Source organism: Desmodus rotundus, chromosome 13 (genome assembly GCF_022682495.2).
Source record: "Desmodus rotundus isolate HL8 chromosome 13, HLdesRot8A.1, whole genome shotgun sequence".
NCBI classification, from domain to species: domain Eukaryota; kingdom Metazoa; phylum Chordata; class Mammalia; order Chiroptera; family Phyllostomidae; genus Desmodus; species Desmodus rotundus.
In genome coordinates, this window is record NC_071399.1 from 7,429,469 (window position 1) to 7,444,797 (window position 15,329).

The 15,329-nt window shown below is 42.6% G+C and overlaps 1 protein-coding gene across 7 annotated transcripts in view; it reads left to right on the forward strand.

Annotated features, from left to right (window-relative positions):
• Window positions 1-15,329, forward strand: part of TENM3 (teneurin transmembrane protein 3) — a 620,275-nt gene that overhangs the window by 548,358 nt on the left and 56,588 nt on the right. For all 7 annotated transcript variants that reach the window (XM_053916510.1, XM_053916509.2, XM_053916511.1 and 4 more), the window contains 3 exons: window positions 10,187-10,403; window positions 11,387-11,506; window positions 12,291-12,552. In XM_053916510.1, coding sequence (XP_053772485.1) covers window positions 10,187-10,403; window positions 11,387-11,506; window positions 12,291-12,552 — 599 coding nt within the window. The remainder of the gene's footprint in view (window positions 1-10,186; window positions 10,404-11,386; window positions 11,507-12,290; window positions 12,553-15,329) is intronic.

Genomic DNA, 15,329 nt, shown 5'->3' on the forward strand with positions numbered 1-15,329 from the left:
TGGGTACTTAATAACCTGAGCTCGAGGGCTTTGGGGGACGAAAGCTGGGCTGTGGGTACGGAGAGAGACGATGTTCTCCTCATCACACCTTCAGTCAAGAAGCACCTCTGGCAGTGAAGGGCCGCGTGGTCATTATAGGAAGGTGACAGAGGAGAATGATTTCAAACAAGAGCAAAACCTGAAGTTCTATGATCCACGGTAAGGTGTACCATGTGCAGATCCACTGTCCAAATTCCGCTTGGTGTCAGAATGGTGAATGGGCCGTAAAGCAGCTAAGGAGTTTGATTTAACACATTAAGTAACTAGACAGGAAGAGAGGATGAAGGGGTTGATTTGGCCCCCGTCAGAAATTAAACACACTGTGTAAAGAGCCACTTCTGCGCTACGTCTGAGCTACTTCGTAGAACACAATCTTTGTAAAAAGAACAAAGAAGGTTGCTTACCCTTTCCAGGACTGAATAAGATAGATAAAAAATTTTGCTAAGAACAACTACATATGCAGAAGTAGTTAAATATGTGTCATTAGAGCAAGCGTTTTCCTCGCCCTATAAAGCATATTTTCTTTTACCAAGTCCAGTGCCCCCCTGTCCACTGTCTAAGCCTACAGGTCCTCAACGTCCAGATCTCAGTGGCTGGATGCCCCCCTTTGCCTACAGGTTCCCACCTCCCCTTTTTGTCTCTGAAATGCTTAAGGAGAAGGAGCCCTACCAGGGAGTTCTCCCTGAGCAATAGGAGGCACAATAAAGCAGATTGGAGGAACTTACTTGTAGCCACTCGCTTCCTACCTCCACGGTCCTACGAAGTAAACCTCCTGGGGAGTTGGACCTTGCCCTTTTTTTTGATACAAAGGATCAAATAAACAGCTGTTGTGCACAGAGGGGCAGTAGTTTTTCAGAACTAAGGGCAAGACTGTACCCACAATGAAGGCCCTGACCAAGGTACCCACACTGTATGCAACCAACAAGGTGCCTCCCTCTCTGTCCGTCAGGTGTAGCTCCAGCTGTCGGAGGCTGCTGAAGCCAATTGCTTGGACAAGGCGGGCAATGCGGGGGTGGTTAGAGTTCTCAATCCCACAGTGGAGGACAGGAACGGTCAGTGGGCCAGAGAGTCATGGATACTGTCTCCCAAGGGGCATGGAGACACTTTGCACGCGGCTACTAGATAGCCCGTGGTCGCTGAGAAAACTCAGAGCAAATGACCAGCAGTATGTGCCCAGACATGGCTTACAAATACTTCCTCTCCAACCCTCTCTTCACCCACAAAGCCAGCCTCGCCCTAGACTGAGCCACTTCCGGTTCTGACCCCAGAACTCTCCCGATGGAGAAGTCGCCCAGAGCAAAGAGAAGGCAGGGGAAGAGCTGGGAGCTGGTCACCATTAAATGCTCTGTGATCTGGAAGGGCGTTAGGACAGTGACCCTGCACTGCCTCACGCGTTAGTTCCTTGAGTCCCTCTTCTACGTGGCCGTCGGGACTGAGGCACGTTCCCTGCACCTCAGTAAGAACATCCTTTCTGTTCTTGAAGGTTCTATCTATTATTCCTACCGGGAAACACTCTCCAGTATACGTGATAGGCACTCCACTCAAAGGTATTAAGCTCTAAAAAAGAAAGAAAAAGTACTAGCTTATATAACACAATGTCAGCGACAGCTGCGTCTTGGTGTTCAAACAGTGAGAGCAAAAGCTGGGTTACTTCATCTGTCACCCCTGCTTTGTTCTATGTTGGCACCATTCTCTGACTGTCCCCCCCCCCGCCAGAATGACCACCACCAGCTCTGGGTGTACATTCCACCAGGGTAAGAACCCCAGACAAAGTGGGTGCCTTTTCCAGTGGTTACAGAGGACTGAGCCTGGCTTACTTTCATTGGGCTGACTTAGGTCACCTACCCAAAGGACAGTTGAAGTTGTGTTACCAGAAGAAAGGGGTATGTATGTGTGCTGGGGAGGCAAGAAAACAGGTCCTACTGTAGGGATATTTGTAGCTGAATACAGCACTTAGTTTTAGTATCACCGGACAATACACGTGTATCACTATTTTGTATAGCCAGTAGACATCCCTGACTTTCAGAAGGAATCTTCTTCTGTTTTCTGCCTCCTTTATGCCCCCAAATTCTAGCCCGATCACTTGAAAACAAGAAAGCCCATACTGAACCTCTGACACGCTCTGCATCTCCCCATTAGGGAGAGAGATTGGCAAGGCAGCCACCCCACTCACTAATGCTCATTTATGGGGGTTGCTTTTACCTCGCCTGCCCACTAAGACTCTCACTCAGGGGGGGTTCATATCTTGAAATAGCTCCCCATATGGTGATCCATTGTGCAAGCATCAAAATGCAATAGCTTGCCACAGACAATTCTTTCTGTATAGAAACTTGATGTACTTATTAACAAGATGACTTTTCCAGAATACATGATATCCAGCACTTGTTACCATGTTCCCATCTCTCTTCTCAGTAGAGAGATCTAGTCCAAGTTCCCGTCAACATCTAGTTTCCCTGTTTGGTCCCCACTGGCTAACTTCCCTGTGGGTACTTGGGCATGCCACTCGGGCCCTCTCCTGGATACTGGGTGGTGGAGGGCACAAGATGGACTTAAGGCTTCACAGTAAACTTGTGCAAGTATAGTGGAATGCCAAAATATAAATCCTGTCGGGAGTGCTACATCTTACTTGTAAATAGATAGAGTTATGTGTTGCCCTTCAGAATTGTCACTTGGTGGAGACATGTCAGGAAGAGGTACCTAAAGGAGGCTTTTTTTTTTAAGTATTTGGAAATGAATGATAGTACAGAGGAAAGAATAATTAGCCCTGGGTGAGTGGCTCAGTTGGTTGGAGCGTCATCCCATATACCGAAAGGCCGTGGGTTCAGTTCCCTGTCAGGGCACATACCTCGGTTGCAGGTTCAATCCCTGGTTGTACAGGAGGCAACTGATTGATGTTTCTCTCTCTCTCTCTCTGTCTCTCTCTCTGTCTCTCTCCCCCACTCCCCCTCCTTCCTCCCTCTCTAAAATCAATAAATGTATCCTCAGTGAGGATTAAAAAAAAAAAGAAAGCACAATTGAATTGAGATTATCCAGAAATTAGAAATTAGAAACAGTAATAAGAGAGAAAAAAAGAAAAGAATGCAAATGCAAGGTTCTAAGTGCAAGAAAATGTAGGCATGTGCCTAGGAGTAAAATTGAGGAGGAAAAACGCTAATGAATGAGTATGACGAAGGGGTGGGGTTGGTCTATGTTTAGAGGTCACCAAGTGAAAATGAGGAAGTACTTGAAAATCGATTATTTTTTAAGGTTCTAGCAGGAAGATGAGACCATTGTGTTCTCCAAACACATATTTCAAAATAAAAATTAAATAAGTAAAATGAGAGTAACAGAAAGCGAAAATGGTTTAAAAAAAAAAGAAAGGAAAGAGAGAAAAAGAAAATGACAAGGAATCGTAGGCCCTTCCCAAAAGAATCAGCTCTCAGAACTCAAAGGGGCACTCAGAGTCTGAGCTTCAGATATATTTTTCTGGTGAGAGACAGTTTGGGGGGTGGTCCATTACTGGATTACCACGCATTTAAAAGACTCTACTGGATGCTACTTTAGTGGGGAGAGTCAGGTTAGCGTGAGTGAAGCCTTTTAAATCCACAGAGCCTGGAGCACTGTCACCCCATTCGAGGAAAGAGAAGCCCATCTCGTGCTCTCAAAAGCAAGGACCCCATTAGCTTCCTGATAGTTTACAAGGAACTTAGGATTTCGCACTTTGTGAATGAGCTTTAGAAGGGGAGGAAAACCAGAGCCGCCCAGGCTGAAACAGTCTCCCCTGTATTGTACGCCCACTGCATTAGCTGCCCCCTCAAGCTGGGCGGGTGGACGTGGGCCTTGCAGAGCACCTCTTCAGAGGCGGGAGTCGTTGCCACACTTCTCCCCACCGTAAGAGCCTCTGTCCTCGAGGAGAGGGTTGTGATTAGTCATCATTGTGCACATTGTCATTGTCAAAGAGCTGACTCCTGTCAGCCACTCGTGTCAGCCACTCTTGTGCATATTTCTGCTCCTGCTTCAGTGAATTTAAATGACTATTGGTGTTTTTCAACTTAAATAGGATGGGTACAGTTCTGACATTGATTCTGCCAAAGAGTGTATCTGAGAGGGTTTTTTTCATGCCAATACCTGTAGGCGTGTCTCATTCTGTTTCATAGAACTACAGGGGCACTGATTAATGTTACCAATACTACATTAATAATAATTTAGTTGTTTCTTATTTTTTGTGTCAGTCTAAAGACAAATCTGTAGCAAATCTGTGTGTTTCTGTGTAGTATATCTGCATATAAATCTTTGTGTAAATGGACAAATATTTCTTTCGCACAGATTGTTAGAAGTGAAATTGCAGGGTCAAGGGGTATTTTAATTTTTAATTTTGAGAGCGACTGCCAAACTGCCTTGTAAGTGCATTTCACTCTCTATACTTCATCAGTTTGAGAGTGTTTATGTCCCTTGTTCATAGTTTGTATGTAATCATCGCACACACACAAAATTGTCCAACAAAATGAAAAATATGAATTTTGTCTGACAGCTGAAAGTGACTCCATTTTTATTGTTTTAATTTGCATTTCCCTAATTGCTAGTTAGATTGATGGTCTTTATATACATTTCTTGACCATTTGCATTCCTTCTTTTGCTAACTGCCTATTTATTCTCTTGCCCATTTGTTCGATTAAGTTGCTTGACTCCTCCGTTTTAATTTTTAAGGCCTTTTGTTTATTCAGCTGTCAACTCTGTATTGGCTGTGTTGCAGATATTTAATTCCGAGATTGGGTTTATCTTTTGACTTTGTGTATGGCGTCTTTGGTCATGCAGGTGTGTTCAATTGATGGGAGGTAAATTGCCATAACATTTATCTTTTCATTCATGAATTCTGAGTTGTAAGTCTTCATAAATAAGGACTTAGTAAGATTATACATAGCATTTCATGTCATTTCTTCTGATGCTTTTTATTATTGTGTGAATTGCTTAACGTTCAATTAATCAAGAACATTTTAAATACCTATTGGAGTAAAAACAAAACCGGACTCCAAAGAATGACATAGCTTCTAAGGGTAGGGAAAAGTTGATAAGGGAATACCAGTAGATATCTCTAATATGCTTTTTTAAAATATTTATTTTTATTTTTATTTATTGATTTTAGAGGGGGGAGAGAGAGAGAAAAATGGGTTTGTTGTTCCACTTATCTATGCATTCATTGGTTGATTCTTGTGTGTGCCCTGACCAGAGATGGAACCCACAGCCTTGGCATATTGGGACAACTGAGCCATCTGGCCAGGGTTCTAATGTGCTTTTAAGACATTATTTTGCTTGTTCACATTTCACAATCCCAAGGAACTGAATATTTTTTCTTCATTCAGCAAATATATTGTATGCAAGTTGGGGCCAAGAAGTATCTCAGATGCTGGGGATACAACAGTGAAGTAGATGATCCCTCGGGGAGCTCCCTGAGACCATCGTCTGAGCTGATTGAAGAAGAAGGTGGGAATGGGGAGTCAGAGCCAGTTAGCGGGTGCCTGGCAGAGGAAGCAGCCATCATGACAGGTCTTGTCAGCCATGTTAAGGACTCCTAACCACTCAGAAGGCAGCAGGGTCCAAGTACAGGAAGTAGTTTAGCTAAAGAAGTAAAATGATCAAAGTTCATTTGGGACTCTGACTCAAGTGTAGAGAATGAAGAGGTGGGATAAGATGGGAACCTGGGAAACCCAGCTATTGTTGACATCGTGTCAGGAGGCAACCATAGTATCTTGGAGGGTAGTTTCAGTGACATGGAAAGAAGAGACTGATTCCAAAGGGTGAAGAAAAGAAGGAGCTGGTAATTGTGTGCAGAGAAGGAGGGAGGGAAGAGAGGAGTCAAGGATGACATTCGGGTTTCTACCTTGGGACACTGGAGGGCAGAGGTGAAGCTGTTTCCTGATATAGGCCATACAGAAGAGGCGGCATGGTTAGAAAGGGTCACATGCATTGTGTTTTAGACATGTTACGTTTTTGATGCCTGTGTGACATCCAAGCGGAAGCTTCCAGAAGGCAGTTTGTGGATATGGAGTTCAGGAGGATGATCAGCCTGGCGTCATTAGCGCTGTAATGTGAGCAGAGAGACTAAAGTCATCAAGAAAGCTGTTATAGGCAAACCAAGGAGGTACAAAAAACCCAAACCTGATTCCACTTCAGTAATAAAGAAATGAATTTCAAGCATATTGCAGAATGGTGACTTAAAAGGGTAATGAAAGGTATACCTGTACACTTCAAAAATTTTGAAGTCCACAGGTAAACTATTAAACCAAAATTTCTACCTCTACTTCTGGCGTGGAATGGAGAAAGGGGCTTCTAGGTACTCTGGGGGCAGAGTTGGGCATTATCTTTTGAGTAAAAAAGAAAATTTACTAAACGGAGATTCATGAATATTTATTCAGTCAGTAAATCAAGGTTTTGAAAAACAAATTAAAATATCCATAGCTGCTTGAAAGAAGAGTTTTGACAAGCAGATTAAAGCCATCAAAGAGGGTAACCTAGGACAAGACATGGAGTCAGAAGTTTTAATAATCTTGCAAATTGTGCCGTGTTTAAATCTGCCAGAAAAAAAAATATCAAGAACGATTTCAAGAATACAAAGAAATAGAGCAGAACAGTAACTTTAAAGCAAGATCAGAGGCTAACAAACTATGACCCCTGGGTCAAAACCTGGTTTTATAAATAAAGTTTTATTGGAACACAATCACACCCATTTATTTACATACTGTCTACAGCTGGGCTGCTTTAGTGCTTGCTATAAAGGCAGTTGAAGAGTTGCAACAGAGACGAAATGGCCCACAAAGCCTAAAATATTTACAAAATAAGTTTGCCAATGAAAGCCCAAAGAAAGACAAGAAGATGTTTTAAAATGAGAACTAGAGCAATAATATTAAGAATTGAGTGAATGCTCAAACTGAGGAAAGGCCCTTAATTTTTATTGACATTGTTATCCAATGCGTTTGAACATTTCTGATTTTCTTGAGCTTCTTAATGATTAATTCTATTAAATAGAGATCTTATACCAATATAAATGTAAGCCAAGCTGATATTTCCAAGACTGAAATGGAATCTCGATGATTTTGAATAGCTATTCCACGAAGACAATTTTGCCACCATATACGTTTGGTAATCAACTTAGTGGGACCCGATTGCATCGGCCATATGTGTACAGACAGAGAATGAAAAATGTTTTCTCGAGTTATAGGGAGCCAGATGCATAACCATCCGTCACTTGCTTGGGCAAGTTACTGATAAACTCTGTGGAAAAATAACAAACAGTGCGCCCCTGCATCTTGGCCGTTGAAAATGAGATTCCTTCCCTGATTGATGTGAGCAGAGAGCCTTGTAAAAATGCATTTCCAGCTGATTAGTTCAGAAGGTGTCGATCCCATGCGGTTTTATGACCTGCAGACTACATGCCAGATGTACATTTGCTTTTTTATAAACTAACAAAGATGAATGACTGAACTTAAGCATTTCTCTTTGGCCACAGTACTATGTATCACCTAAAGGAAGACATGGTGGGAGTATCATGGGAGAAGAGAGTGGGGAGCATTTAACCCTTCATTTACCAGATGAATGGAGATACAATATAATAGAGTACTTAGAAATACTTCCTCTATTGAGTAGCTTCTACTCTTGTTAAAGAATGAATACAAGGGGGAAACCTGAAAGAATATTAAACGTTTGCGTTAAATTACTCTCCCAAGCAAAGAAATTCTAACTCCATGGAGTTTTGTTTTTTAGTCATATTTTTTTTGAAGTCAGTAATAATATCGGGACCGTCGTTCAATGGTCTACTACTTTAAACCTGAGTCTTAATAACTGGGCTTCTCTTTCTTTGAAAGAGATGGAGGGGAAATGCACCGTGTTGCATTATTGTATATCCTCATGAAAAATAGGCTTATAGCACAGTTTCATCTTTCTTCCACTAGAAACACTGAGAATATATTTAGACATTTTTCATCTGCATGGCCTTTTGGCTAAGAAAGTAATATTTTAATAAATTCCTATTAAATTTCAAAGCTCAGTTTCATTTGATTTTACTAAAGCATGATTTTAATGTTTTTCCAAAGGAATAATACGCAGTTTAAGCAATTAACGACACATCTTGGAAGCGTGACAGACATCTACATGGAAATCCGTCGCGAGGAAACAATAGGTCGTGAGATCTGCCTATTGGAAGTCCCGACTCATACATTCCTATGTGTATAGAAATTGTGGTAACAAAAATTAAAATGTTAATGTAAAACAGGTCCAGCACCATAAATTTGATTTGAGTGCTCACCTATTAAGCCTTTATTTTGAACTACAAGGAAAGAAGTGAGAAGATTTTTGGTTACTGTCTCTAGAAAAACTTAGTCCTTCCAGTTTCGAGGGACAGAAAATCCACCCACACAGGCCTTTGCTTCTGAAACTGAAAAGCCCAGGAGGTCAGGGGCAGCTTGTTGCAGACACCCCAGAGACGTCCCTGTGACCTGCGGTTTGTTCTCCCCAGCTCTTGGCTCTGCTTCTGCTGGGATGGCTGCATTCCCGGGCCCCCATCTTCACAGCGTTATGGCTCCAGGCTGGCGGGGGGTTGGCCAGGGGGGTCTCTTCTCAGAAGCTCCTGAAATTCACTTGCATTAGACAAGTCAGGTCACGTGTACATTTCTGATCCAAACGTGAAGGGCGACATGCACTTGGACCGGGAGTTGGGGAGGGATGGACAGATACCCAAATGAGAATTCAGAGCTGTGGCCCAAAGAAGGGGAAATGGGGGTTAGGAGAAGTCACAAGTGTTCACTACGTTCTTCTTCAGGTGGGCGAAACAACTTAAGGACCCTGAGCCAGGACGCCTGACCTGGTTCTTATGCACCTGTGTTGTGGCTGACCTCCTTCTAAACTGGCCAGTACGATTCAATTTAGTCTGGTTTTTTTTGTCTCAGTTCGCTGTCAGATAATGATGGGGCAAGCTTCTATTCTGTTCATAAGAGTAACCTAAAGCAAAAGAAAAAAAAGGCTAGTATGTTTTTTTCTAATAAAAGTTATTTTAAAACACTTGTGTAAATAAAATATATACGTCAACTAGATAGTTTCGACTGAGTTTGCCATAATAGGGTCCCGCCAAGACCTGATACTTAGGTCTGAAGATTTTAAAACTATTTTCTCAGTTCTCCCAAGAGGGGGTAAAGTCTTCAAAAACCAATGTTTTTATTAATCGATACTGAGAAATGTACCATCATTGGCAAGCAGATGAAAATGTATGTACCAACTGGTTGGTGAAATATGAGCTTAAGGAAAAGTCATCAAACCGTCATAACCTGATGCTCTTGTCCACTAACCAGTTGGTTTGTACGTTTCGAACAAAACACATACATGGGCCATCGAATGTGGTTTCCCTCTGCGGTTCCCAGAGAAGTCGCTGGCGAGGTCTCTGTAGCCTTGACGTTTTTCTATCACCCACACTGGAGGTCAATGTTTTGTGACAGTTTCTCATGATGTCCAGGATTTGGGGCTTATTTACATTTGCCGCACTTTAAATTAACTCCTCCGTTTTAGGGAGGTGTATCCAGGGCTCAGGCTCCTGTTTAAAATGTGAGAAATGACCTTGATTTTATTTGGAACACACTTTTATCTTCCTTGGGAGAGAAGTTTCTGTGAAGGGCGGTTGACTAATCTCATCTATTCTGTGTTGATTTGTATTGGCTTCATTTCACAGACGGTTATTTTCTGACCCTTTCCCGAATTAGACCTTCCCCCTATGTAGGTCCCTATTTATTTACCGTGCGCACTACTACATTAGCTCCTAGGGCACTTTCTCTGAAATATAGAAGGCTTGAGTAATTGTACTTAAAACTAATCCATATTACCTCATGCTACTAATAGACCGTCCTAATTAGTGATTTTTTATTTCTTATTCAGAATCAACATGCAATTCTTTTCAGCCATCTCCAATCTAAACATTTACTTTACACAAAAGCAGCTGCAAGGAGGGTGTGTACATTTCATCTGTTTCCAGAAAGTGTAGCTCAGGGGAACTATTCTCAGATGGGGGATGAGGAGAGGAAACAAATCGCTGGACGTGTGGGTTAAAAACCAACCCACAAACAAAACGCGTTCCACATCGCAGCGTAGGGAGCGGAATTCTCTCACTGGTTTCTGTTCCTCTCCGCAGACGGACTCGTCGACTGCATGGACCCCGACTGCTGTTTACAGAGTTCCTGCCAAAATCAGCCCTACTGCCGCGGACTGCCTGACCCTCAGGACATCATTAGCCAAAGCGTACAATCACCGTCTCAACAAGCCGCCAAATCCTTCTATGACCGAATCAGTTTTCTTATAGGATCTGATAGCACCCACGTTATACCCGGAGAGAGTCCTTTCAATAAGAGGTTAATGCTTCTTTTCCTGATACAGATTCATAGGGGTAGCAACAGGTCCATGAAGTGCTGACGACTGTGAATCTGAGAAAAGGGCTTTTTTAAATAGTGTTTCCTCTTGCTGCAAATGCCTCACCAAACTTTGCGTTTCAAGCACTTTTGACACAGTGCACGTACTTTGTCAATTTCAGTGCCGGCGACGTAACAGGACATCCCATTAAGGCGTCAATAAATCTTCATTTAACTAGTTAGCACGGTTGGAAATGTTTCCAAAGAAGCAGTGAAAAGACCCCAAAAGGCAAAAGAGAAGCACCCTTTTTTTTTTTTAGCTGAGCTCACTAAATAATATAAATTATGAACAAATGGAATGGAACTGCTAACGGCAAGGCAGGAGGATTGCGTGAGCCACGTGACTGGTGCTTTCCAGAGCAGTAATGACCCGAAAGTAAACCCATAAGTGAAAGCAGGTGTCTCGCGTCTCGCTGAGCAGAGAAGATGATTTACCCTAGAACTCCAGGGTCTGCGGCAATTTCACGGCATTAATGCAGTTAGACCCAGCAGTTGATTAAAAGTTGTTGCACAAATGTTCCTTATTGCCCCCTTAAATCTTGTACTTCTTGGTCCCTGCAGATTTACAGATTGCCTCGGAATTAATTGGAAAGTATACTTTTCTTCATGTAAGCACCAGACATGTGATTTATGAAAAAACAGCAATTTATAATTTTAAAATTCATCTCTAAATTATTGCTTTGGATAACTCTCCAAAACCAGCTTGCAGTTAATTCAAGCCCAGGGTGAATCACTAGGCATTTAGAGAATGTGAATTACACTGAATTAAAAGGGACATTGTCTTGGGAGTATTTCAGTCTGGTTTTTGTGAGTAATGATTGCGTGTGATACTGTTACTTTATCTTGAGGTTGAATTATCTCTACATCATCATCCTGCTGGCCCGAGAAGACCAATGTTCATTCTACTTCTCCTGTGTTTCCCACAGCCTCGCGTCCGTCATCAGAGGCCAAGTACTCACTGCCGATGGAACCCCACTTATTGGAGTAAATGTCTCCTTTTTCCACTACCCAGAATATGGATACACCATCACCCGGCAGGATGGCATGTGAGTTTGTCCCAGTGCGCTGTCTGTGTTTGAAGTACTGTGAGTGTCAGAACTAGACGGTCGACTCTCACCCAGCATGTTGCATTTCCCCGTGTAATACAGAGGGGCTATGACTCTTAGACTCCAGAAATCTGTGACAGTCCATGTGGCAGAAACTTGGAGTCCTGTGTTCATATAGCTCTTTACAGGCTGATTCCATTTCCTAAAACATAACAATAGTGTTGTGGGCTTTATTAAGATTTTATTTATTTATTTTTAGAGAGAGGGGAAGGGAAGTAGAAAGAGAAGGAGAGAAATATCAATGTGGGGTTGCCTCTAGCGTGTCCCCTATTGGGGACCTGGCCCACAACCCAGACATGTGCCCTGACTGGGAATCAAACCGGCAACCCTTTGGTGTACAACCCACACTCAATCCACTGAGCTACACCAGCCAGGGTTAGTGTGGTTTTGAATGTTCTTTGTTGGCAAAGATTCTTAATGAAATATCTAGGAGTAACACTGCATAGTGTGTACAACCTAAGCTGAGATGATTCTGAAAAAGTAGATAGGTAGATAATAAAGGGAATTTGGAACATGTTAATAAATTGGTAAATCTAAGTGCAGGGTATATGAGTGTCCATTGGCTAATTCTTCAATGTTCCTGTACATTTGAAGCTACTTCATATAAAACTTGGGGGAAAAAGTTGATTTTCCTTGTAAAGCACATTGACTTAAGGAGGTTCAATAATTTGGAGTCATTACATGGGATCCAGATGATTCACTGAGTACGTCTTGTTTTCCTCAGGTTTGACTTGGTGGCAAATGGCGGGGCTTCTCTAACCCTGGTGTTCGAACGGTCCCCATTCCTCACGCAGTACCACACTGTGTGGATCCCCTGGAATGTCTTTTACGTGATGGACACGCTCGTCATGAAGAAAGAAGAGAACGACATTCCCAGCTGTGATCTGAGCGGGTTCGTGAGGCCGAACCCCATCATCGTGTCGTCGCCTCTGTCCACCTTCTTCAGGTCTTCCCCGGAAGACAGCCCCATCATTCCTGAAACACAGGTAGAACATTCTAGCAGGCAGCACTTACAAACAAACCTTTTCCAGGGTACGTTTCCAGGTTTCCAAAGAACGTGTCAAAAGGATGGCAGAATTCCAGTGCCATTCTAAGTCATTCTGTAGAACGAACGATAGGATGCGGTGAGCGTGTGCACGCACCAAACAGGTGTTGTTAGGGGAGCGTGTCTAGTTCCTTCTTAAAGATCTACTCAGAACGACTTTTCTTCAGGGCACACCTGTATGTATTTAGTAGTTGCAGCCAGGTGGAAAAGCAGATTACACTCAACAGCGAATCATATCTGTGCTGGTGTCTTCTCTCTCTGGGAAGGGTTTCTAGCGTCTTCCTGTGCTCGACCTCCTGACCCGCTCCCTGCAGGTGTTCCTGTGTGTGGTCATCTCTCTCAGTAACTGACCATTCAGTTTCTACTGTGAGTAAAAAACTGTTTTCAAGAAGGTTATTTTTGATGGAAAACGTTCATTAATTTTCTCAAGATAGCATTTTTAAAACTTGAGTTCTTAAGTCTATCATTTGTAAATCAGAAAGCCCTCTCCTCCACAGGTTAAAAAAAATTAATAATTTTCTTTAAAGTGGCCATGTTTTCACTCTTCGTTTTACCTAATGAAATGTCTGGGCATTGTTTTCTTTCCTATGTGTTTCCCATTAGAAATACTTTCAGATCTTCAAGGCAGGACAGTTGGTATAATAATAATAGTCTTTATGCATAAATATCTAAGGAAAAATACATGGTCTTTAAAATTTAACAGCACATATCAGCTTTGTCACATTCATTCTTCAAATATTTGTTGAATTTTTGTTTCGTGTCAGGTGCTGTCAGAATGTGACAGATCAGAAAATCAGTCAAAGGAAGTACCTGCTTCCAAGGAGTTTACCAGCTAACAGGGAGAGAGAGAGGCAGCAAATGTATAAATACATGTCAGGTCACGAATGAGACATTGTATAAAACAGAGCAGGGTAAAGTGGATGGAGGGCAATTTTATAAAGTGTGGTTTGGGAAGCTCTCATTGATGACATGATATTTCAGCAGAAACTTTACGTGAAAGAATAAACCTTCAAAATAGAAGCATTCCAGGCAGAGCCAAGAGCAAGGGCAAATGCTCTGAGGGAAGAGCTTGCTTCACTGGCTCGTGGAATGGCAGGGAGGCCAGCGGATGGGGCTGGGGTGAAGGGCTCAGCACACGAATCACAAATCACTGAAGACCATGCGTGGCAAGGGTAAGAACGGCTTACTTTGAGTGATTGGAAGGCATTGGAGGTTGAAACAAGGAGACCAGTCAGAAAGCAGTCTCAATAGCCAACAGCGAAAACGATGGTGGCCTGGCCAAAGGTGCTTGGGCTTGAGGTGGTAAGAAGTGGTCCTGCAAAGGTGGAGTCCAGGGAAGAGGTTCGAAGTGAAGATGTAAATTCGTGAGTCATTAACTTTATAGATATACTTAAAGCATAGGATGAGGGAGTAGATAGAGTTTAGAGGAAGTGAGCCAAGAAGGTCTAGGATAACAAAATATGGAAAATGCTCACAGGCAAATACAATGCAGAAGAAACACCTTGCTCATTTACTGCATAACATCGAGAAGACTTTGAGTAGATACTTTCAGAAACTCATTGTAACCTATTCAGTGTAATACTCCCTCCCCATGGTCCACCGTGCAGTACCTGAACTCGTTAGCCAATCCAAAAATAAACTTAACCTAGAGGCAGTGTCTGTCTACAGGTGGCAAATTTCTAGCAAACCAAGTCATTGAAATAGGTTTCAAATCCACAGTTTCCGGAACACATGAAGGCTTTTTGGGGGTTTTTTCCATTCCATCATACAGACAGAAAAATCTACTAAGAGCCTATCAGGTACAAGGTATTCTACTAGGATAAAAAGAATGATAAGACATGCAGTGTGATGAGCTCCGAATAAACGACAGGATGCTGTCAGGTGGCGTTCAGAAGAGAGCTCAATTCCTAAGGAGCCAAAGAAGGCATCCCCGAGGAAGTAGGCCTTAAGATTGATGAAACTGTGTGAGCCACTGTGTGAGCCACTGCATGGAAGTAAAAACAAACAATGCTGTGTAAAAACTGGTGAACAACTTACAGGTAGGGCATATACGGAGAACGATCGGGGCCAGATTCTGAGTGGCTCTGAAATACCACCCAATGGAGACCTTGAATTCTTTGGGCAAAGGGAACCTGGGGACCCATGAAGTTTTTCCAGCATTTCTCTAACACTGACTCAAGTGACAAAATGCCTAATTGATAGAAGGAGCAGAGAGACCAGTGAAGAACTAGTGATCACTACATTTCCATACACACCCAGCACGCAAGTACACGGGGACAGGGCCCAATAGCCACAATGGCAGTGGCAGTGGAGAAGACGGAACGATTAGACAGAGACTTGGAAAGTAGGATTGGCAGGATGTAGCTTCTAACTGAATGGCTAATGGGGTCCAGAATAAGGCTTTCAAATCCCACAGCCACCAAAAAATGGGGGGAATGGTTTATTTTTCCCCTCCAGCGGGACTGACTTTTCACACTAATACAGGATGACGTGGTCAGTTTAAATGACTTGGGAGACACGCATGTTTTAATGAACTAACTTACAGATGTTTGTTCCATGAAAGTAGTTTAATGATGGCAAAGACAGCGGTCAGTTGTTAAAATTAGGGTAGCACATGATATTTTGAAATAGAGAAGCAATTCCTAGACGGTCACAGGAAACAGAGTCATGAAAGATCGCCTTACATATCTAAAACCTATCAAATTTAGGAGAGGCTAT